Source organism: Cynoglossus semilaevis, chromosome 14, assembly GCF_000523025.1.
Source record: "Cynoglossus semilaevis isolate Cse_v1.0 chromosome 14, Cse_v1.0, whole genome shotgun sequence".
Classification (NCBI taxonomy): domain Eukaryota; kingdom Metazoa; phylum Chordata; class Actinopteri; order Pleuronectiformes; family Cynoglossidae; genus Cynoglossus; species Cynoglossus semilaevis.
The window spans coordinates 5,693,507-5,716,590 of NC_024320.1; the positions used below are offsets into that span (position 1 = coordinate 5,693,507).

Here is a 23,084-nt window from a genome sequence, read left to right on the forward strand (position 1 = left end):
TCTGAACCACAGTTAACGGAGTAAGACATTATGTTTGACAACGTCTGACACTGGGGACGGGAGTTTAAAGACAAAGAGATGATATTGGCCATAAAATGTCTTCTTCACGACTTCATGTTTGTCCACAAATAGTAAATACAAATTACAAATACAAATACAAAAACAAACTGCTAAAACTTGGGAGGAAATATTTAAGAAAGAAATTAAAATGTGAAAAAGTGAAAAAAATGTAGCCAAATTTGGAATATAAAATTGTACCAAAAGAAAGCCACAATGGAGCCTGGAAAAAATAAGATAGCTCTGTGTGATAACTGAATCATTTTTAAAATGTGTGTGTGTTTTTAGGTACTTCCTTTTTCTTATTTTTTGCTTTGAATATTTGAATATTTATAAATGCATTATTCAAAAAACATACCTGAAAGTCATCGTTAGACTAAAGGTTGTACAAAAAATATTCAAGATTCCTTTTATTGTCACTTCACATACAAACACACAGGAGATTGCACAGCAGTGAAATGTAAACATTGCAATGAAAAAAATAAATGTTTTACAATGAAAACTGTAGCGAAAAACACTTACTACCACAACTTAGTAATAATCTATTTAAAAGATCTCCATAGCTGTATCTTTACAGTCAGGCTGCAAAACTACAGTGTCTCCCAGCAGCCCAATGAAGACAGAGAGAGAGAGAGAGTGAGAGACATAGACAGATGGAGTCCTTTGTGAATTCATGCACAGACTGGGATAATGTGTGTTTGAGTGTGAGGCAGTGAACAAAGACGCTGAGTGTTAGTGCACAGAGGAAGCTTTCTAACATCACTCTGACATTTCTCTCTCTTTGCTCGGCACGTTCTCTTTCTCTTTCTCTGTCTCTGAATCAATGACATTTTTCCTGCGTCCTCACTCCTTGTCCCTTCGTTTTCTTCTTCCTCCTCTGCTGCTTTTTCTGTCTTTTTTCACCTCAGCTCTCATGTCTCTAAAGTGTCTCACGAGAAGCAGATGTCTCGCTGAGACACTGAGCCAAAGCCACAGCAGACCCAGCCCCAGTGCTAACTACTGACCCTGTTAAACCACACAGTCAGACCAGTCTGGACCCACCCAGACCTGGAGCCAGAGCCAAACCCCAGGCTCTGGACACACCAGAACACAGCCAGGACAAACCAGTCCGAAAAAGAAAAAAAAAAACAGAAAAGACTCACATTCCTGTTCACCAAACTCAGGCTCAGTTTAACTCCTGCTGTGTTTGACAGCAAAAACACAGGTGCTGGAGCCATTAGAGGAGAGAGAAGCTTTAAAAATACCTTATTTGTGTGAGTTTAAACACCAAAGAGCCAGAAGAAGAACAGAAGGGGAAACCTGGAAGACAAACAGAGGGAAAGTCTGATCCCTACCACTCCACCTGCACTTGTTTGTAAACTGCTGTCCTGGGACCAAAGCAGGAGCTCCATATTTACTCAACAGGAAAACCTCACATTCAAGGAAGAAAATGTATGTTCCATGTACCACAGCTTTTTACATTAGCTCAAAAGACAAATTTCAGCTTCATAGTTAAAGGCACTGGTTCCAAAAGTGAGGGGCAGGTCCCCTTGCAGAGCACAAGCGATCTAGTAGGTGGTGGGAAGTGGGGTTGCAGCTGGGCACACAATTTCATTTTTAAAAAGATGTTTGGAGAGATTGTACTGTTTTATGATTTCATTCCCTTGGTCCAATGAGAATAGCAGATTATTTTTAGGAGATTTTGTGTTTAAATCAAGTTTAGTGTAAATTTAAAGCAGCAGCTGTGAAGGTGTTAATGTGGGGGGGGGGGGGCAGTAGTCCTACATACTAAAGCGGGAGCAAGAAAAAAGGTGTGGGGACCACTGGCCAAAGGTAAGCCAAAGTAAATACAGAAAAATTAGAAAACATTCAAACAGAAACACACATACCGAATATCATAATGAGTTAGGTGGGAAAATACATGTCATGTTAGTTGACATAGAGCCAAATGTTACGCTGGTGGAATGAGAAATGGAGCACCACCAGAACAGGAACATCCCTGCCTATTTTCAAAAAGCTCTTGAAGATCCAACTATTCCAAGAGCACCTCCTCCTCTAGCACTTTCCTGGATATTTCCCTTCTCCTTCTGCACGTATCTCCACCCTAGTTAAGAAGTCCCACTTTACTAAATAGCACTCTCTTTTCAAGAGTTCCTCTATGTATGTAGCTTGATTGTCGCTTTGGATAACAGCATCTGCTAAATGCATAAATGGAATGTTATTAGAATATTTAGGGTTTTTTTTATTTAAAAAATTCAGAATGTTCCTGTTTTGAATCTCCAGGCTGAAGTTCTCTGTTCTGCTGGTGAAACCACAGCAGATCTGGAGAACTTGGAGTCTCCCTGATGGTCCAGGAGAAGAGAATGTATAATTTTATCGAGATGTTCAGACTGTAATGACAGAGCTTTGTGTGTGTGTGTGCATGCGTGTGTGTGTGTGTGTGTGTGTGATAACGCCCTGTGTGTGGTCTGTAATCTAGTCATGACCAGAGTGTGGTTCTTTGAAGGACAGCAGTGGAACCTCCTGAGAGATGCTGCAGCCTGAGGCAGATTGTTGTGGAGCCAAAACTTGGAGGTTATTTTGTGACTTTAGTTTTAAAATAATGATCATCTTTGGTGACAACCTGACCACCAGAGGTGACAGTGGCTCTGCAGCTGTGTTTCTGTGAGCTAAAATCACTGATTTTCGTAATGGACTTCAGTTTCTGAAGCTTTAGCAGCTTTATCAGCAAACGCAAACCAACACAACATTATTTTAAACACCAGCTGGCACACATTCACATACATGCAAACATACATACATACATACATACATATACACACACATACACACCCATGCAGCCTCCTCCCTTCATAAAAGTGAGTTTGAGACAGACGCACCACAAACTCTCTGGAATGTGGAGTTTACTCGGGCAGCTTTATTTGGCCTGTAGAAAATGTTCCCTCATTGAGCTCAGAAAGCCACATCCCACACACACACGCACACACACACACACACTAACACACACCCATGCACATCCACCCACATCAAGAAGCTCAGCCATCAGGACTGGAGCTGCGTCTGTTATTAGTGTTTAATTTTTCAGCCTGGCTGCTGCAGCTCTGGACGTGCACTTTATTTACAGCCCGGCTGTGCACGTGTCGACACATTTACGATCACTGCACTTATATATCCTGCTGTGACAGCAGAGTGTTTACACGCTGAAGTGGACAGATTGAGCTGTACATCACTAATGTAATAAACACTGTGCACACAGGCCATGTAGAACAGGTGGAACCAGGCGTGCAGATGTGCAGTCCACACAAGTATACCAAGTACACTTGGTATATATAAGTATACCAGGTGAAGTAATTAAGTGAAGTACATAAATACGTGACATAATCTGGGTTAATTGGATACAGATCTGACCATAAACTATTCAAAATATTACTAAAAGAGGATTCTCAGCTCTGTCTTTGACATTTGCTGAAAGACAGAACGTCTCGTTTTGTCCTGTTTAAAAACCCATGCAGTTTGGGTTTTTCTTGTGCTTTGAGATTCTCTATAGAACGAGATTTCATCGTCTTGCAGAATAAACATCTGAGTGCAGGCTCTGCACCATATAAGACCCACAAAAAGCCAACTCAGCTCTGAGGTGTGCTCACACTGACCACTTCATCACAAACACTGACTGACCACAGAGCCACAGAGCTGAAGCAACAGTGTTTGGTTCTGTCTGTCTTAGATTCAAGGGAAATGATAACCTGCGGTGCATGAAGGGCTAATGTGAAGTGAAAATTCCCAATGATCTCAGTTTTTCCATGGATTTACAGCTGAATAATGTGCCATCACTGACATACAGTACGCCAAAGTCCAATCTGCGATTTTAGCTCACCAGGACACGGGGTTTACTGGTCAACTTACGGTCAACTTGTACCAGTGAGGTTTTAACCATTTATGTCACAAAACAACCTTAGTGACGGGGTAGTAGTGGGTCAAAAACTAGGTGAAGCTTTCCGGCATTAGCTCTGGCTTGAGAGGTTAGCAAAGTAACGTCAGCTTTGTTTTCCCATTTGAAATAAATCAACATTTGTCTTTCGCCCAATCGTTCTGTGTTTACCCACTTCTGCTGCCCCCGAGCGTCTAAAAGTATCAACTGCAGCTGTAACCTGTGAAATCACTGTTTGTACAACAGTGGCTGTGGTTTACAGATGTGTATTAGACTGTGATTGGAAGAACCGAGTGTGTTCCTGAAGCAGGACGGTCTAATCAGACTCCTCCGGCCACAGCAGTGTTTACTCCACCACACCATCCTGCTGGGGTTGGCACAGGAAACACAGGAACCACACTGTCCAGGTCTATATTCAGGTCCAACAGGCAGGGGGCGTCATGGCAGAACAGAATAAACAGACATCCTTCAAGGCACGGGCCCTGGCCACAGCGAGGGGCCCGAGGAGGAGATGGGCTCAAATGCATGGCCTGAAGCAAGTTTCTCCCGATGTGGCCAACAAATGCAGCCCAATCCCTACACAGGCTTCAACAGGTGGATCTTACAGTGAACCTATATGTGAAATGTGAAATGTCCTCAACAAGTTTCCATCACAGAAACCAAGCCAGAAACTGGACTAGGTACTGTGTGCACTTCCCCCACAACTCAGATCACAGAAAGGACATTTCTTTAAAATATTCTAAGAACTCCACACAGGGTGACCAGCAGGTAGAAGCTGGCATAAAACAATGATGTTATTTTTCGGTGTAGTACCACTGGAAACCCTTGGGGTGGTATTTAGCAATGTAGCCCATGTGCACCCATCAAAGAAACAGCAAGAACAAGTCAAGAAATGGTGAAACCAGCGAGAAAAGGTCTTTGTCACTCACAGGATTAAAGTTAATGCCTCAGCTCACCTCGGGTTAAAAATGTGATGTCAAAGAACGGTGTACAAATATCAATCATGACATTGACATCAGTGCAGGCTTTAGAGCCTGCCAGAAATACAGTCACAGAAGGTTTATTTTGGTCTAGGACCAGGTCCTTTGTTTTCACTAGGGTTTGTTTGTGTTTTATATTCTAAACAATTCCAAACAACATTTTTTCCTGTATTTGGAGAAAACAAAGGTGTGTAAACGAAACAGCCGCAGATGTAAATGGAACCCCCCATTCCAACCCCTCTAACCTTCATCCTTAGCATCACCGTCACATAGTAAACAAATGTGACAGAAAATAACTGTAGCGTTTTAACAACATCGTGCTGCTGAAAATATTCCTCACAGCTCGACCACTTCCTCCTGTTTGTGTTTAAATGTTGGGAAAGGTTGTTTTTTTCCAACTTGTTTTTTTAAAACACTTTAATATTTTATTTATTTATTTATTTTTGCTTTTGCTTATCAGTATTTTTTCAGCAGCTGTATCAAAAAACACAATCAAAATTCAAGCAGCTGTATTTCCTGCTTTAATGGCATATTATATACAATAAAACCTTCTTTTTTGTTCATTTTAATTTTGGTGTATTATTGACATCCTTTTTCACCCTAAAATAATAGTAGAGGTAATAGAGGTAAAAGTTTGACTCTATCTGCCCTCTGCTGGCGGGGTGGAGCTACAGCAACAGGGAACTGAGCAGCAAAAAGGGAGATGGAGTTAAAAACAATTTAGTCTTTTGTTTGTGTATGTGATACAGGAACACAACCACTAAAGTCTAAAATATCGAAAATTACCAAACAAAAATCACAAATACATTTTAAATTAGGAAGACATGAAAAAAAAGCAAAAATAGAACTAAGTAGGTGAAGAGAATGGAAAAAGCTGATGAAGAATAGAAAAGGAAGAAAAAAAGGAAGAATAAACCGAGAAGAAAAAAAGAAAAAAGAGGAAGAGGAAGAGATGGAAACAATGTTATTGATACTTGTGATGTCAGGATGAGTCAAGTAAAAGAATACAAATAATGTTTATTTAAAAACATTTATTATTGGCACCTGATAAAAGCGCAGCAGAAAGCATTTGAGTTTTACAACAGTTCATTTCAAAGGTGGAGCAGCAGCAGAGTAGTAACTTTGACTCAAATACAAATGTCCTGTGGATGACAGTCAGCAGGATTGGACTCTTAATACAGTGCATCATCATCATCATCATCATCATCCATATGAGCAGTTTGTAAACAGAATGTTTTTTGGTCTCATTTACAGAAAAACAAGTTTTAACATTCAACAGAGAAATGGATCTGCTTGACACTCTGATTGTAAAGACAGCCACACATTCAGAGACAAGCCACAGTCAGCAGTAGAATCACTGTTCACAACTGAGACAGGTAAAAACACAGGTAAAAAATAATAATGTTTCATCAGCACTGGAGAAGTTCAAAATGTTTGACTTTTTTTTTGGTTCAGTGTAAAAGAGTTGTTCAGTGTAAATCTACAAACAGAAGAGTTGAATGGTTCACTGACTGACACAGGTCAGAACATAACAAGAAGAAAAGTCCCTTTTTTGATTTTTTTTTTTCTTTTTGGTGTTTATGAGTGACAAACACACATGCACACACCTCAGACTCTGAGCAGTAAATGTATAATTACTTTTCTGGAGTCTCCATAACAGCTTACTACCAATTTTATTATAAATATGGTTTATTATATAAACAAATTCAAATACTGACAAAGACAAAAGTCTTTTTTAAACTTTACTTAAGACTTTTATATTACTTGTTCAGTCAGCGCACGCTCTGTGACATGTGCAGCGGCGTCAGCATCTCCTCAAAAATGGCTCCTTTCACGTTGGAGCCTCGGAGGTTTGCTTCCTGTAGATCACAGCCTGACAGATCACAGTTCTGAGGGAGAGATGGGAGATAAACATAATCAAGGAAAAACACGGATGCACAAAAAAAAAAAACTCGTCTGCGAATTACTGTTACCTCCAAGTCTGTTCCTGCCAGTGTGGCTCCTCTCAGGTTACAGTTTTTCAGTTTGGCATTTTTCAGTGTAGCGACCCTCAGGTTGATCCCTGTCATCTGACTTCCCTCCATATCAACACCCTTCAGGTTAGCTCCTGTGCACATCGACATAGACACACACACACACCTTAACTAATCTACTTAAAGTAGTTTGATGTCAGAACTCATCTTCAACTGTCTTTGAGTGTGTTTGCTTCACCTTCCAGATTTGCTTTGATTCCTGCAGGATCTTCAAAGTTACAGCTCCTCAGTGAAGCTCCTTCGGCATTGGTGCACAGCATCTTTACTCCCTGCAGATTTGCTCCCTGTCACAGTCATAACCAAAGATGCAGAAAAGTCTTAGAATTTAAACAGCATCAGCTCAATGATGTCCAATCAGAGAAAGCTCACATCGAGACAGGCCAATGACAGATCAGCTCTCTCCAGATTAGCTCCACTCAGGTTGGCGTGCATGAGGTTAGCTCCTCTCAGACTAGCCATTTTAAAGTTGATGTAGCGTAGATCCAGTCGAGACAGATCTGCTCCATTAAAATTCAAACCCTGTGGAAATCCCAGACACAAAATTATAATTTTCATTAAGTTATATGCTGGGCAGAAAACACATCGTTGACAAAATACTGTAATTTGACCAAAAGTTATATAAAAGACAACTTTTTCTGATTTTTGTTTGATTGTCCAAAGTTAGTCAACACATCAAACCAACCTGACATCTCAGCTCAGACTTGGTCGTCGTTGCTAAAAGAAACCTGATGAACTCTTTACGGGTCAAAGGTGAGTGGTCATCAGGCGGCTGTGAAGACTGATCATGAATGAAGACACAAACACACACACAGACATCACATGACAAACTCAAAAGAAATTTCAGCCAAAGACATAAAAAGTTGGATGTTTGTGTTCTCACACCTTAATAAGTGTCTCCAGTTGCTCTGCCAGCTGTTCTATTCCAAAGAAACGCGCCTCTTCCAGGACACCTGCAGGGGGAGCAACACTAGTGAGAAATGGACACAGTCCAGAAAAGTATACAAGTTCAGGCATTTGCGTGCATGTGTGTGTGTGTGTCTTGTACCTAGTGGGTTGATTCCATCGTTTATGATGAGCTGTCCATGTCTGAGATAATTCAGGATGGGCTCAAAGTATTCTGGACTGCGATCTATGAGGTACGCCCCCTGTGGGTCACGCTTGTTTCCCCACACATCTGAATTTAAATGCAAAGTCAGGATTTAAGTGAAACAGAAATGGAGGAGCAGTGCAGCCACTGATATTAGCCTCATGTAGGGGTCATCATCACCTTTCTCTCTGAACATGTGCGCCAACATGCTCTCAGGCTCTTTGCTGACGAGTGTGCTCCTGTGGTAACAATGAAAAATTTGTATGTCACAGAGAAAAAAAGCATCAGCCACGTCTCACTACTTAAACACATTATTCACAGGTCAGCGGTGCATGTTTTATTAAACTGTACCTGGTGGTTGTGAAGCAGCGCCCACCCACGTTCAGAGTCAACCAATCAGTGTGAGCCTGAACCTTTTCAGGATCTCTGAGGTCATCCTGAGAATCTACAAACACACACCAGTTATGTTGCACACGTTTCTCACAAGTATAACCTTACATTGATATCATGTCAAGTGTGATGTTGATCCAATGAGTCGTTCCTGAGTACGTTTACATGTGTTTGTTTTTTTGTTTTTTGTTTGTCTTATATGACTCATAGGAAGTATACTGGCACTTCAAACTTTTTTTAAAACACTGCATCCAGATTTGAATGAACCTGAACTACTCCTTACCATCGCATGAGTCTTCTGATGCGTACAGCACATCATCATCTCTGTAAATAAAAACAGTTATTAGACAAAGTCAATAAAAGTGGCTGACTACAATTTGTCTCTTTCTTACCTGATTAACGTGATGTCATCGATAAGTCCGCCTTTCACATTATACACACTAGAGGCCCTGATTCCCAGCTTGGCACTGGCTGCGGCCATTAGATCCTCCATGGAGCCGTACACCGCCACTACCTGTGTAACATCTTGTTAAGCCTATGTAACATGTAACTACAACTGTTCACGTAGCGGTTGACATAAACCACATTATGTTGTTACACTACTGGTTTTAACAGAATTACACTATGTAAAACTATATTGAAGATGGAATGTAAAACAAAATTAACACTAACATCTTCACATCACCTAAAACACGGTAATTCGTTATTATGCGCTCAGACTAATCGTAAAAATCGGCTGTTTTCATTCTTACCTTTCCATTGGTAGAGCTTCCGTTAACAAACAGTGTCACTCTTTTCATGATTAAACACCGTAACGACGTCTGTCCAAAGACCTCAGTATCAAATAAAATTGACTAATGTCATTGTGTTTTTGTTAAGTGTGTTTTTTTGTTATTGCTTTCCTCGCTTCCTCGTTCCTGTCTCCCCGGGAATCGGGGACCCGCCCTCTACCAGTATGTGATTGGCGTAAACTTTCATAGCAACCAATGAACTATACTTCTCTCTCAACCTAAGCCAATCACAGATCCAGATAGTCGATCTTCTTTCATCATGGTATGGGAGAGAAAAATGGCTGCCTTAGCCTTACCGTGACAACATCCATGTATTAGTTATAATTTCGTAATTAATTAAATCTATTGTGCGACATAATGTACATACATTTTGTATGAAAATATATTAAAACATAAGCAAAAATAGCAATTGCTACACATTTTAGTGTGTAGTTGCATTGCATACCGAAATATACTTAGTAAACAATAAATACTATTCTGTTCTAACATTATCTAGAAGTTTAAAAATGGTTAGTTGAAATTAAATATATTAGGTTGAAAATACATAAAAGGCGGTTAAACAATAAAAATTAACAAACACTAATTCTCACTGTGTAAGTAAGTTAACATGGTAGAAAAGAGACTGATCATTTTGTTGTCAGAAATTTTTATTAAACAAATTATTCTATAGGACATAAAGAAAGAGCTTCAGATAAAATTCAAGAACCCACAGACCGATATAATGGTAACCATCAAGTCACCTTTTAAAGAGCATTTTCATTTGGCAAAGAGAGAATACAACTTTCTCCTGTCTTTGTGATAATGACCACTGCAGGTGTCACCTTTTCAACATTCAGCTTTAAACACACAGTTCTCAAAAAAAATAAGAAAACATTTTCATTTTTATCTTGCATCAGCTTTGTGACATGCAGCATCACAAAGTGCAACAAAAATATAAACATCCAGCAGCAATTTTGGTGAAGTTATATCAGGAAATGACTGGCTTTGCCCTGAGTCCCCATTTGAAGTATTCTTTTAAACTTAAACTTTTACAGTTCTATTTTGGCTGGATATTTGAAATATGCTGTACAAGATGTATAAGTCTATGAAGCAGGGCTCCTACCCAAGTACTTTTAGGTTTTTTCAAGGCGGAATATTTAAAGTGTGAAAATAAATCATTTTAACTTTTTACAACAAGAATGATCAAATGTGAAGAACTAAGAATAATTTTGTTCTGATTGTTGTCATTTTTAATGTAAGGCATCAAACTAACTATCTTCTTGCCCCAAAGGCCCCTCCTGAGTTTTGCTGCCAGCTGTACAGTAAAAAAATATATCTATCTATATCTTTAAATTTACTCATTTCCACTGTCCTCTGTGTCTTCATCCCCAGTATTGTTGTGTGGTTCTCCGTTTCTGTCAGGGTAGTTGAGGATTTTTCTCTTTGCCTGTACAATATATTTCTGCTGTTTGTAGTAAACCTTGAGCACACCCTTGATCAGTATGAAGGCAATGCCACCCTGCGGAGGACGAGGAAACGGCAAAGTGTTACCACAAGGACAAGTATGTTGAGTGTACAATACAGAAAAAAATAGAAAAAAAATGAAGTTATTAGGAGAGTGTGATGATACATAAACATTAAAATTTAGAATAAACATTGTCAGCAGAATTGTTGGAAAAGCTGTAAAATAATTCCACTGGGTTCCAGATTAAGTCTGAAGACAATACAAATGTGGACAAAGTCTGGAAAAAGTGGACAAGGTACTGGTTTGAACCACTGGTTTGAACTGTTGATACAAAGGCAAGATCTCTCAAGAATTACTCACCAGAACAGTTCGCTGCAGGTCAGACTGTACACGCTGGAACAGTAGTCGTCCCATCAGACTGGCCACAGTGGGAAAGATAAGGGCGCCGCAGAGTGTCCTAGACACAGAGAGATGGTCTCCTTGACCTGGTCCTTCACCTGGGAACCGTGGCAGATAATGACTGCCTCCTGAAGTTTATGGGAAAAAACCTTGACTCAATACCTAAATTTTCATTTATACTACTTTTAATTTTTTTAGAGAATATCTAGAGCTATAATCAATGAGCAATGAGCTGCATTAAGGTACCAGCATGAAAACTGCGTTTGTAGGAATATCTGTGCCAGAGTCTCATAATATAATCTTCCCAGCGAACCATCTTCCCCAGAACCAGTGCCACGGGGATTGTGGGTAGTCCCATCAGCAGAAAGAGTGGGTCAGCTCGCTCCATGACATTCAGACCTTTCTTATGACCCACCACCTGATCATAAAAAACAGAGATAAAGAGGGTGAAACTGACTGGAGCAGATTCTCTATTGTATTTGTTCATTTGTGGCTCTAGGTCGACCTGCATGACTGTCACTGCTCCGTATGTAACTGCTGACCAGTAAACAGTTCCCACCACAACACCAACTGAAGCAAAGGGACTTGCTCGAGAAAGCGCTCTGTCCACCTGCTGTAAAAAGTAAACCAACGGACCTAAGGTGGAAGAAGGTGAAAAAGAAGTAACCCACGAAACATCAAGTTATCCTGTGACTCACTCTGACTATTTGTTGGTGAAAGATTTTTAATGCATTGCTCACTCACCCATGCTGGGGAAGATGACATTGTACTCAGTGCCACATTGTGGACAGTTGACGGTCTCCTCACTGTTTCCTTTCTGCTTCTCATCAAGCCAGCGCTGCAGACATGACTGGTGGATCCATTTCGTACAGCCTTTACATCTGCAGGGACTCACCCACTCAGCATTGTGGTCGTCTCTCTCTGTGGCAAAACACACCCAGCAGTGTCTGTGTAGAACACACACAGAGAAACAGAACAGCAGATATTTTAAAGCAGTTTTAATAATGACATGAACAAGACCCAGAGATTGACATGAAAAGTTGTTGCAGCTATAAGTTCTCGCTCTCACACACATACACACAGACATCTTACTTCTCAGGCTGCTCCTCAGAGACTGACATGACAACCCTCAAAGGATTCTGTGCCAAACGCAGCAAAGACCTGTGACACAGAAAAACCTAATGACACCTGTGCACTTTGATGACATCACTCTCAGAAATCCAAGTCTTTATGACATCACAAAAAAGTGTAATAATCTTGCTTGAAAATATTTTTAAAAAGTTAATTAAAATTAGAATATTAAAAGTAGATGCGGCAGTGTATTCTGAATTTAAATGTACCGTTTTGACAGGAAACCATAACATTTCTGTGTTCTATGTAAGCAGCCCATTTTAATAAAAATAAAAGTTCAAATTATCCTAAACGTGTAATGGAGAAATGCTTATTTAGACGTGTACTGTGTACTGCGAACAGAAAGTGATACTTAAAGGGAAAGCATTCATGAACTACAACGAATTACTTTTTAATATAGATAAAAAGGTACCTTTAAATGACAAAGCTTTTTAAAGCTAAAATCACATTTTCCGACCTATCAAAAACAAAGCAGACAAGCTAAGATCAGATAGCTTATCAACTTTAGCCTTACCTTTGCTAGTCATGTAAACGATGCCTAAACCCGAGAAAACTGCTCCAATAAACTGTGGGCTACCTACTCAGTTCAACAAAATCTATTGAAAATAGTATTAGTATAGCACATACATAGCAATTTAAATCGACATGTATTTACTTTATTATTGGGTGCTGTTAAAAGCCCACTGTCACTGTCCGACAGGAAACCCGCCCATTCAGACTTTAATGCTCTCTGATTGGTGAATACACCAAAACTGTGCTGCATTCACCATCCAAAAAACATGGGGAAAAAAATTATCAACGTACAGGAATTGTTCAAATGTAGTTTAATTAATTAGAAAGTTCTGCTTTTGTAAAAGTCCCGTATACATAATTATTTACTGGAAGAAATAAGATATAAATATATCGTACTGCTGTATTCTTTTCAGGATCCCAGAAAGTCTTAACCAATCCAAGCCATAATCTGCCTATGGCTGGATACTCTCCATCCGAGGAAAATATATAGCATTAATAAAAATAACAACATAACAACAACAATAATAATAGTAAGATTGTAAATATAATAGTAATGAATTTCGATTAAAATGGCACGGACATTATAATTTCGACCTTGCATTGTACGCTGAAAGGGATCAGTAGTTACAGCTTTTATGATGGCATTAAAACCTTCTGGTGCATGTGCAAATAACTAAGTGAAACTATTTAAAATAAATATCTATTTCAACAATCCAACTGTCAGCAGCCTGTTGATTTAATCGTGTTGCCAGGAGACGTAACTGACCAATGTGGACCAATCACAGCTGGGAATACTCAACACATGTTTAAAACCGTCAAATCAGAGGGAAGAGTTCGTCTCCAGCTCCTAAAGTTCAGCTCACTTTGCGTGAAGTGAACCTTCATTGAAGACGATTTTTTATGTTTCACAACTTATTTACAGCTGCACAACACTTAAGTACAACAATAATGGTATCGTTACGTGTTTGATTATCTCCTACCTCGAGTTTAGTTTTTTTTAATGGTAAGAAAGATTTTTGTTCCAAAGTTGCACGAAAGCTAGTAATGCTACTACACTCAAGGTTAGCTTATATACTAATAAGGCTAATGCAAAGCTAAATTTCTTTGTTTTGATGTGAAATAATAATAATCCGAATTATATCCTGGCCTATCAAAATACATGCTATGCTAGTTAACTAGTTTTCTTTTCGATTGTTTTTAACAACGCGACATGGTTAAATGGAATTACGGTGTCCTAAACTGTATAGATTCATTATGTAGCGATATAAACATTCTTTCAATAGTTCCCAGGCTTTGACGTACGCTTTGACGTAGCACTGCTTATTGTTTTAAATGTGTGCGTAGTGTATAAATCCTACATGTATACTTATTTTTGCTCATCTAATTTTTCCGGGTTCATGAAATGATGACATTATCTTAGATTAAACTATAGAAGTCAACAAAATATTTCAACTGGCTTTTCCCAGCATTTTAAGGAACCATGAGAAGGGTTGTTGGAAAAGATGTCATGTCATTTTTTGTTTTATGCCAGTTGACATCAGCAATGATCCCACTAGTGCAACATTTTGGTTATGTTGGCCTCATGGTCTTGGTCTCATCTCCAACAGGAAGTTGTAAGTGCTGCTGTCTTTGATCTGCTGATGTCAGATGAAAGTGGGAACTGATCAAAGTAAATGGTAAGCACACTGTGCACTCACAATGCATTTATGCTAAAAATGCAGTTTTTAGGGTTTATTTTCATTACTGTGTGAAAATATATCAAAATTACGGTTTCAAATACTCCGGTCCCGCGGTCCATCCTGGACCGACTCTCAGGATTAGGACGAAATCCAAATCACTGATGGTCAGTCACTGGTGTCTAGAAGATTTTTCTTTTACTATTAAATAATTCTCCAGACAGTTGTTTTCCCACTTTTGTTTATGTACATGGGGAGAATGGCTCATGTTTCCTGATCTTTCAGAGTCTCTCCGTCTGTATTGAATCTGTGTGTGTGATAGTTTTAAACCAGTGAGCTCAAACCTATCAAAGTGACATGAAGTGTCTGCAGGAGTGATAACTGAGTACTGAGCACTAAGTACTTGCTCTTGTTCTTTCACTTGTCAGTCAGCAACAGTGATGTTTCTGAATTTACTCTCTCAGCTCCTCTTCCTGTCTTCTGTCTTTCTGTGTAATAAGTGTTGACACAGAGACTTGGTACGTTTCTGTCAATAAACCCCAGTAAGAAGAATTTGATTGGTTGTAGATCGTCATCATCACCAACACTCACTCTTTTGCAGAGGAAAGCCATGAAGAGCCGGTCGACTTCACCTCCAGTTCACGTGCACGTCAGTGATAACACACCAATTCATGTGCACGTGAAGAACAACAGAAGGAGTCCGGCCGTAACACCTCAGGTAAGAAGTGTATAGTAATGTATTTTTGTCATTGACGTACATTTTATTATGGCTATTTTATGTAGTAATCTGTTATGTGTCGATTAGTAATGAGTTCTACTTTATAAAAGCAGAGGTTCTGACTTTTTATCAACCCTTATCATCTAGTGCCTCCACATGTGCCACACACATTAATTTACCCTGGCTACATACTCATAAAGTAGCCTCAGGAGAATTGGAACAAAGTAAGCACACTGTATGGTTACTAGTTTCATTTTAAACTTAACATGTCCTGCATACACACACACAAAAGTAGAACTTAGTCCGAATATTAAACAAATATAAAAATGCTGGAAAACATTACTAACTTGCAGACAAGGATAGCTACATAATATCCCAAAATTGTTAAAGTTATTGTTTGCAGCAGTTCCTTAGGTCAGAAATACAAAAAGTGGTGAAATTCAGCTGTTATAATGCAATAAAAAAGCACATTACCCACAACTGTATGAAAGACCACAACAAGACTGGCACTGTTTTTAGGGAAAGTCCAGAGCGGACAGAGCGACCCTCCGTCCTACAGCCACAGTCAAAACCCGAGTGCCATGGGTGCCTCCAGGAAAAGCGTCCACACGCGAGACTTCGTTCAAGTGGGAGGTAACAATTGTAAAATGACAAATTCACTCCACTCCCTTCATGTTTTTAGTTTCTCTGACTCGAACTTCTAACTAATTTAATCTGCACAAGGGTCCCACACACCGCTTGGAGATCTTACCACCGCTGCATGACTCGCAGCCTCAATTTTCCTCCTCTGCTCTGCAATTGACTGACCTGGCTTTAGAGGAGGAGGAGGCACTTCATGGTCGAATTAACAATTATGAGAGGAAGATCGACGACATGCTGACCGAGGTGGCCTCTCTGAAGACGGAGGTCAGACTCTTCTCGTCTCTTTACCATTGATTTGTTACGGAACCAAGTGAATCGTTGATGTATTTACAAATCTGTGTCTGTGCAGATGGAGAGACAGAAGCGGAAGCAAATGCTTGATCGTCATTGGGAGCAGCTGAGCGCCTCCCAAAGGCTGATTGCAGATCAGGAGGAGGAGCTGACTGAGGTCACCAAAGAACTGGAAGCGACGGAGAAGGAGAACACACGTCTGCGGCAGTCCATGGAGAAGATACTGGACACTGGACACCGCAGGTACTGGTTTTTTTTTTTGGTTTGTTTGGTTTGTTTTTTTGCACAAAATTGCAAAAAACCAAGATGAGACATTAAGCCAGGATACTTTGCTTATCTTGGCTGAATTTATTTTGAAGTCGGTTGCACGAAAGCAGGACAAAGCTGACCTGGCCAAGTTACTTTGGTGATTCATTCTCTGCAGCTAACCTGCTCCTGACCAGGCTAACAGCCAAGCTAATGTTAAACCAAGTGATTTACCTGTATTTATATCGTCAATCCTTTGACAAATTAATGTGTGTAACAGCATGTCCATGGTCTTTACAAATATGTTGCATCATCTTAATCCTACATTAAAATATTACATATATTGTCATTTCATGTAAGTGTGCTGACTGTTTGTAATTGCAACAGCCTTTTTAATATTGATGAGTAAGACGGTCTGCTATTGTCTGCTGTTTATGAACCACAGTTTTTAGGTCACAGGTCAAGATGAGTTTGTTTAAGACGAAATTAAGACCAAATTCTACTGTATGCTCCAATGCAGCAGAAACACAGATAGCTGGAATAAACAAAAACACCCTTTAAAAGTTGTTCCTAAAACTAAATCAAACACTGGATTGTGGGTTAGATGTGAATTTGGTCACATAACCAAATTACAGGATAAATATGACTTCAGATTCTGCAGAAACAAATATGAACAAGTGCTGTGCAACTGGACTGTAGAAGTATTTTATTCATCTGTTCTGGGTTCTGTCTTTAGTTTTAGCCGATTGGACACAGACAGAGCTCACCAGGATAAGGAAACTCTGCTGAAGAAACTGATGGATGCTGAAGCAGATGGCGCTGCAGCAGCCAAACAGATCTCAGCCCTGAGAGAATCCGTGTCCAAACTGTGCTGTGCGTCTGTGAGTATGAACTTGGTCAGAATATCGATTACTTGTCCATCCAGAAATTATGTCTTAGTTTGATGGATGCACTGCTTTATCTCCGTCTTCTCTCTGTGTGGCTGCAGAGGCCGACGGCCGCTGAGGTTTCAGTTCTGACTCATCAGAAAGATATGCTGCTGCAGAAACTGGAAGCTTTTGAAGCCACGAATCACAAACTGAGGCGCCTGCTCCGAGAACATCATGGATCCAAGGTACGGACCGCTCACATATCATATCCTAAATATACTTGATTAAAATTCAGATTTCGTAACACCAAATTTAATTTTGTCTTAAAGCAGAATTGAAAACCCTGATAAATACATGTGTATTCTGACTTTGTTTTTCATTTGGGAACAGATGGAGTCGCTACGACTGTCGGAGCAGAAGGAAACGTTACTGAAGAAGCTGACGGACACAGAGGCTGAAAACACCGTAAGTTTTAGAACACCTTTTTCCTAATGTTAAATATCCCCGCACCCTGATTTCTGTCATGTGACATGTGGATGAAACATTTGTTTCAGCGTCTGATGTTGAAGCTTCAGGAGAAAGATAAAGAAATGCATCAGCTCAGCAGACGTCTGGATGCTGAGAAGGTACTCTGAGGTCAAAGGGCACAATTGTGGGGTGTGAAGGATTAACTCGGGGGGGGGGGCAAATTAATTAAGAGAATACATACAATATTTCTAAAGAAAAATATTGTAAGTGTAAAGGTTATGTTAACCGTGAAATGCTGACCTGGCCTTAGACTTACATTAACTCAATTCAATGCTATTTGTTCCTTCTGTGCTTTCTTTACATTTCAGGACAACATCAAGAACACGTCAGACTGGTCTAAAAGTTTGGAGTCAACACGAGCTCATTTACAGGGACAGTTGAGGAGCAAAGAAGCTGAGAAGAACAGGATGTGTGTGCAGATCAAGGTGTGTCAGAGAAATCAACTATTTAACTTTATTTGGTGTGGTCTACATCTAGGAAAAAGCCTGGAGTGAAGTCATCTTAAGTGTTTAGAGTCAAAAACATCTGCAGTTTTACTATTGCTTTACCCCTACGTTATCTAATTTTTTTTTCATTTATTTCTGGATCTCCTTGGTTTACTTCTTTCTTCTTCTACTTCATTTAATTTTACTACTACTTCTGCTTCTTCCTTTTTTTAAATTTCCTCTTCTTCCTACTCCTCTCTCTCTGAATCCTGTTCTGGTTTTTCAGCTCATCCTTTTTCATTCTTCTTTGTTTTTCCCTTCTAATATTCATTTACTTCATCCTTCTGGAAACTGACTTTTTTTTATTGTTTCCTGGTTGTGGTTCAGAACCTGGAGCGAGCGGCTGAACGTCAAAGATCTGAGATGGAACGTCTGAAGGAGACAATGACCAGACAGAGGCAACAGGCCAACGTAGAACGGGAGACTCTGAAACGAGCTGCTAGAGCTCAGAAACAACAGGCACAGACCGCGGGTCAGCTGAGCACTAAACTGATGGACATGGTAAGACTTCGTCATACTGAATTGAAATTGTACAAATGTGTGAAATAAACTGTTAAAAATAATTGTGAAAATGCATTTTTAATGTGATAAACTGGGTAGAAAGAAAATATACGTTGTAACAATGTAGTGAATAAACCGACACATGGAAAACTGTGAGTATATGGTGAAAAACAAAAGTAGGAGAAGAAGAAAGAATTAAAAGTGAATGAAGCAGATCCTTCACACCAACATGACTCCACACATGAAATATTCTAATTAAATGAATTAGCTTCCTTTTGTTATGTGATTGATCAGGAGAAGAGGATGGCAGATGCTCTGTCCACAGCTGAATGTTGGCAAAGACATCACAATGAACTGATGAAGGAGAAAAATGACCTGGAGCTGAAGGTGTCTCTGATGAACAGGTGACGGATCAACAGCTGCGAAAAAGTTAATTTAGCCAAAGAGTCACTTTTATCTGTCAGTAAGATACAGGTTGGTTGATGAGAAGGATCAATTGTAATGTCTTCACCTTCTGATGACATACATTATCACACATGTCATATCCAGCCCCAACACTAGGGGGTTCTATTGGAACATAGTTGTAGCAGGTCATTTTATTTAGGCTTCTTTTCCTGGAAAACATAATTCTGTAGTTGTTTTGTTGTGTCTCAGTCGTGTGATGGAGATGACTCAGCAGCTACAGAACACCGACGGGAAGACGAACTTGGAGAGACGGGTTATGCTGGAACGACTTCACGGACTCAACACAGAGGGCACTGCGGCTAAAATAGAGAACCAGGCGCTCAAGGTGAAACGGCTGAAACAAGTGCATGTCACTTTTCACTAGATCCATCCTGTGTCTCTGTCCTCTGTGCACTCATTCAGCCTAGTTGGGCTTTTCCTGTCTTAGATTAGATTATGAAGAAGATGCACATTAATCACTGATGACACCTGATTGTCAACATGTTTCAGGCCAAGGTTTCAGCCACAGAGGAGAAGCTGGCGTTGTCCCAGTCGGAGCTTCAGCAGGTCAAAGCCTCAGTCAAACAGTACGAGAGTCTGCTGGACAGTTACAAGATCCAGGTATGAGAGGTGGCCTGGGAGACAGACAGAGACAGAGACACTGACAGAGACAAACAGATAGATACTGACAGAGACAGACAAAGGACGGACAGACACACAGTCCGTCCTTTTTATTGATCTTTTTCTTACCTCAACATGTATTTACCAGGGTACTTTGTCACAGCTCTTTACCTTTCTGTTTGTTTTTAATAATAATTATGTAATTAATAACAATTAAGAATTAGCAACTACCACCCCTTTAAAACACTCTGGACTCTGTTTCTCAATTATTTACCTCTGTCTCCAGGTTGGGAAAACGAGAGCTGAAGCTGACGAGTACGCCGCCATGTTGACTCAGGCAGAGCAGGAAGCCCAGAATGCGCGGGACCACCTACAGCAGGAGTTAGCCATAGTTCGCAGAGAAATGCAGGGACGGTTGTCAGACCTGGAGTCACTTCCTGAAGTTTTAAGACGAACGGAGCTGCAGCTTCACGAGGCTCACGACAGAGAACGCTGTCAGGAGAGACGGGGAACAGAACTCAGCTCCACAATGGCAGATCTACGCATGAAGGTTAGTACAGACTCTTCGGTACCAGGGGAGACTGTCCACCAGGAACGGGATGCTGGTTTGCATACTTTTCATTGTACAGTGAAAAAAGTAGAACTCTTCATGTGCTTAGAAGTCATTGCTCTGCCCTTTGTCTCATGTCTTTTAGGTGGAAACGCAGGGAAACCAGCTGGAACTGAGTCGACAGAAGAACAAAGTTCTTCTGGATGAGAACAGGCAACTGCAGCAGCGAGTAGAGAGTTTGGAAACGTCAGTCACCTTCACTTTTATCCAGCTCTTTTTTTTGTTTTAATTTCTCATCTCGTCCATTCATTATGGGTTTTTCTTATGCTATCCCTTTCTCAGTGCGGTGAAAGAGGCCACCAGTCAGAACCAGAACTTGCTGGGTATTATATCCAAACGAGAAAACTCTGTCCACAGCAATCATCTCCTCCTAGAAGAGAAGAAGAAAGAATGTACTGTGCTGAGAAAGAAGCTGGATGACGCTCTGGATGATGCGAGGAGACAGGTCAGGACGCTTCATTGTTAATGTTCTTCATATGGTTTATACACAGTACATTCTCCAGGTACCAGGTGTATATCAGACTCATTGTCTTCATCTTTAGGTATCTGATACCAGAGAACGTGTTGCTACCAAAGAGTTCTCTAACCAAGCCAAGATCATGGACCTGGAATCTCAGCTCAACAGAAGCAACACCCAAATCAGCCAACTGCGACGCAGCAAAGAGGAGGTACTGTCCTCATTCCTGACATGTTGTTCTCTGCTCCATCTGTGAAAATGATCAGTGTTAAAAAAGGATTGGTTTGTGACACACAGGCGGAGCAACTTTACCAGAGTCAGCTGCAGGACCTGAAGGACCGTCTGGAACAGTCCGACACCACCAACAAGAGCCTCAACAACTACGTCCAGTTCCTCAGAGACACGTATGCCGACGTGTTTGGAGACGTGACCTTGGGCAGCTCCGTGCACACATACTCACCTGTCTGCAGCGGACAGTAACCAAGTGCAGAAGGTCACCTGAAGAGTATCATCAGGGACTGTTAAAACAAACAAACAAAAAAAAACATACCAGCATCTCACAGCAAAGATACCCATGTGGCTTGTTTTTACTGGTTTACCATCTGGTTTACCAGCCATCTTGTGCTGGTGCCCTGAATATTGTCTTCTAAAAAATGATAGATTATTAAATTATTATTTTTATTTTAAAAGCAAATGTGACAGAATATGCAAATTGTCTTTGTTAAATGTCCTCTGAACCTTTTTTTTAAACTCAACAGTGACCACAAGAGACAAACTTTTACTGTATATTTGTACCATTTATGTAGTTAAGCTATTTATTTATTACACTTTTATAGATCTGACTTATTTATGCACATAAAAACAGCATGTGTCCAAATCTGCTTGATGAGTCTTTTTAACTGTTTAAAACCTGGACTGGTTTCAGCATTTTTACCTGAATATATTTGTTGATATTCTCAGTCATCCAGGTCATCATAATAATCTCAAACACAATTTAAAGTAGGCAACTGGACTGACCTCAAGTAAGTAATCTATCCAAGAGCCTTCAGCAGTTCTAGTTTTCTGGTGGGGAGATTTCAGGTATTTATTCACCCCAAAGTGGTGCTGAGTAAAGTGGTCATGGGCCCAAACAATGTGATCGTTAAATGGTCATGTGAGTCGTTGGCCCAACAGTGGATCGTTCTCCGTCTCTGACCTCTGAGTGGGGGTCGTTGGAGTTACCTGAATGGAGGTGTGAATCACAGTTGCACTTCCTTAGGACAGGATTGGAGGTTGGTGATAAGTTGTGTCTCCTCTGTTCAAAGATGGTCTTTCTAGTTTAACACGGATGACTTCTTTCACCCCTTTATCAAACCATCTATTCTCCTAAAAAGCGCACCTTTTAATCATCAAAAGAGTGGCCCTTCTTTGTCAGGTGGAGGTGGACTGCTGAGTCCTGACCTGTTGTGGCCCTCCTGTGTTGAGCCATACGTTTGTGTAATGGCTGACTGGTTTCCCCGCTATACAGGTCAGAGCATTCCTCATTGCATCGCACTGCATACACCACATTGCTCTGTTTTGGCTGGGAATCTTGTCGTTAGGGTGGACGAGTTTCTGCCTCAGTGTGTTGCTGGGCTTGAAATGCGCTGGGATCTGATGAGTGTTAAAGAGTTTCTCTGAAACTTGCCGCATATGAGATGACAATTTGATTGATGAATATTATTCCTCTTTTGGGCTTCATAATCTTTCTTCTCCTTGCTGGGCGTCTTGGCTGTTTTGGCAAACGCCCAGTTTGGATAGCCACAGTTCTGGAGTGCTGTGTGTATGAGATTGTGTTTTATGTTTTGGGCTCTGTGCTGAATCGGTGTGGGTAGGTTTTCTATACATCGCCAGGTTGAGTTCCCCATTTCAACTTCCCCCTTCCTGATGGTGACCCAGGTATCGTCCACATATTTGAACCAATGTCTCGGTGAGTGACCTCTGAAAGCTGTTAGGACTATATTCTCCATCTCTTCCATAAACAAATTAGCTAATGGGGGAAACTGGCGATCCCATGGCACAGCTGTGTTTTTGTCTGTTTGTTATATTGGAAATAGGTGGTGTTGAGACATAGGTCAAGAAGGTCACACAACTGTTCAGGGGAGAGGTTAGTTCTTTATGTTAGGTTGCCATCATGCAGCAGTTTTCTCTTTACTGCCTGTTCCTCATGTCCAGCTGTGATGCAGGTGAAAAGTGATGTGACACCGTATGACACCATGGTTTCTTCAGTTTGATCTGTCAGATTT

General features: G+C 40.4%; 3 protein-coding genes across 6 annotated transcripts; 1 reads left to right on the top strand and 2 right to left on the bottom strand.

Annotated features, from left to right (window-relative positions):
* Window positions 1-5,960: 5,960 nt before the first annotated feature.
* On the bottom strand, window positions 5,961-9,406 carry kctd9b (potassium channel tetramerization domain containing 9b). The gene is made up of 12 exons (XM_008324732.3): window positions 9,207-9,406; window positions 8,847-8,968; window positions 8,738-8,778; window positions 8,416-8,509; window positions 8,245-8,303; window positions 8,023-8,151; window positions 7,860-7,927; window positions 7,660-7,755; window positions 7,347-7,496; window positions 7,156-7,261; window positions 6,918-7,051; window positions 5,961-6,833 (listed from the first exon to the last, which is right to left on the bottom strand). The coding sequence occupies exons 1-12, from the start codon at window positions 9,252-9,254 to the stop codon at window positions 6,717-6,719; spliced, it is 1,164 nt and encodes a 387-aa protein (XP_008322954.1). The 5' UTR covers window positions 9,255-9,406; the 3' UTR covers window positions 5,961-6,716.
* Window positions 9,407-9,874: 468 nt separating this feature from the next.
* marchf5l (membrane-associated ring finger (C3HC4) 5, like) lies at window positions 9,875-16,083 on the bottom strand. 4 transcript variants are annotated; one of them, XM_025062379.1, is made up of 7 exons: window positions 15,934-16,083; window positions 12,181-12,249; window positions 11,833-12,035; window positions 11,594-11,724; window positions 11,335-11,506; window positions 11,050-11,216; window positions 9,875-10,743 (listed from the first exon to the last, which is right to left on the bottom strand). In XM_025062379.1, exons 2-7 carry the CDS (start codon window positions 12,207-12,209, stop codon window positions 10,579-10,581), a joined length of 867 nt encoding a protein of 288 aa, XP_024918147.1. In that variant the 5' UTR covers window positions 12,210-12,249; window positions 15,934-16,083; the 3' UTR covers window positions 9,875-10,578. The 4 variants fall into 4 exon arrangements, with proteins under 4 accessions (XP_024918147.1, XP_024918148.1, XP_008322952.1 ...); XM_025062380.1 differs by lacking the exon at window positions 15,934-16,083 and adding an exon at window positions 15,601-15,619; XM_008324730.3 differs by lacking the exon at window positions 15,934-16,083 and adding an exon at window positions 12,875-12,951.
* Window positions 13,546-21,701, top strand: odf2a (outer dense fiber of sperm tails 2a). Its single transcript, XM_008324726.3, has 20 exons — window positions 13,546-13,735; window positions 14,340-14,408; window positions 15,010-15,126; window positions 15,646-15,759; window positions 15,850-16,032; window positions 16,118-16,302; window positions 17,042-17,186; window positions 17,294-17,419; window positions 17,565-17,639; window positions 17,729-17,800; window positions 18,011-18,127; window positions 18,515-18,688; window positions 18,983-19,092; window positions 19,343-19,478; window positions 19,643-19,753; window positions 20,040-20,303; window positions 20,449-20,549; window positions 20,646-20,808; window positions 20,906-21,031; window positions 21,118-21,701. The coding sequence occupies exons 2-20, from the start codon at window positions 14,406-14,408 to the stop codon at window positions 21,298-21,300; spliced, it is 2,505 nt and encodes an 834-aa protein (XP_008322948.1). The 5' UTR covers window positions 13,546-13,735; window positions 14,340-14,405; the 3' UTR covers window positions 21,301-21,701.
* Window positions 21,702-23,084: the final 1,383 nt, after the last annotated feature.

Excerpts from the sequence above, each read along its gene's own strand:
- kctd9b (XM_008324732.3), bottom strand. The coding sequence starts at position 9,254 with ATGAAAAGAGTGACACTGTTTGTTAACGGAAGCTCTACCAATGGAAAG. Across the intron at positions 8,152-8,244 it reads GCACATGTTCAGAGAGAAAG|ATGTGTGGGGAAACAAGCGT; the intron begins GTGATGATGACC and ends ATTTAAATTCAG. Across the intron at positions 7,497-7,659 it reads AGTCTGAGCTGAGATGTCAG|GGTTTGAATTTTAATGGAGC; the intron begins GTTGGTTTGATG and ends GGATTTCCACAG.
- marchf5l (XM_025062379.1), bottom strand. The coding sequence starts at position 12,209 with ATGTCAGTCTCTGAGGAGCAGCCTGAGAA. Across the intron at positions 12,036-12,180 it reads TCTGAGGAGCAGCCTGAGAA|ACACTGCTGGGTGTGTTTTG; the intron begins GTAAGATGTCTG and ends TGTTCTACACAG. Across the intron at positions 11,725-11,832 it reads TGTCATCTTCCCCAGCATGG|GTCCGTTGGTTTACTTTTTA; the intron begins GTGAGTGAGCAA and ends CTTCCACCTTAG.
- odf2a (XM_008324726.3), top strand. Across the intron at positions 17,187-17,293 it reads CCAAACTGTGCTGTGCGTCT|AGGCCGACGGCCGCTGAGGT; the intron begins GTGAGTATGAAC and ends GTGTGGCTGCAG. Across the intron at positions 19,093-19,342 it reads AAGGTGTCTCTGATGAACAG|TCGTGTGATGGAGATGACTC; the intron begins GTGACGGATCAA and ends GTTGTGTCTCAG.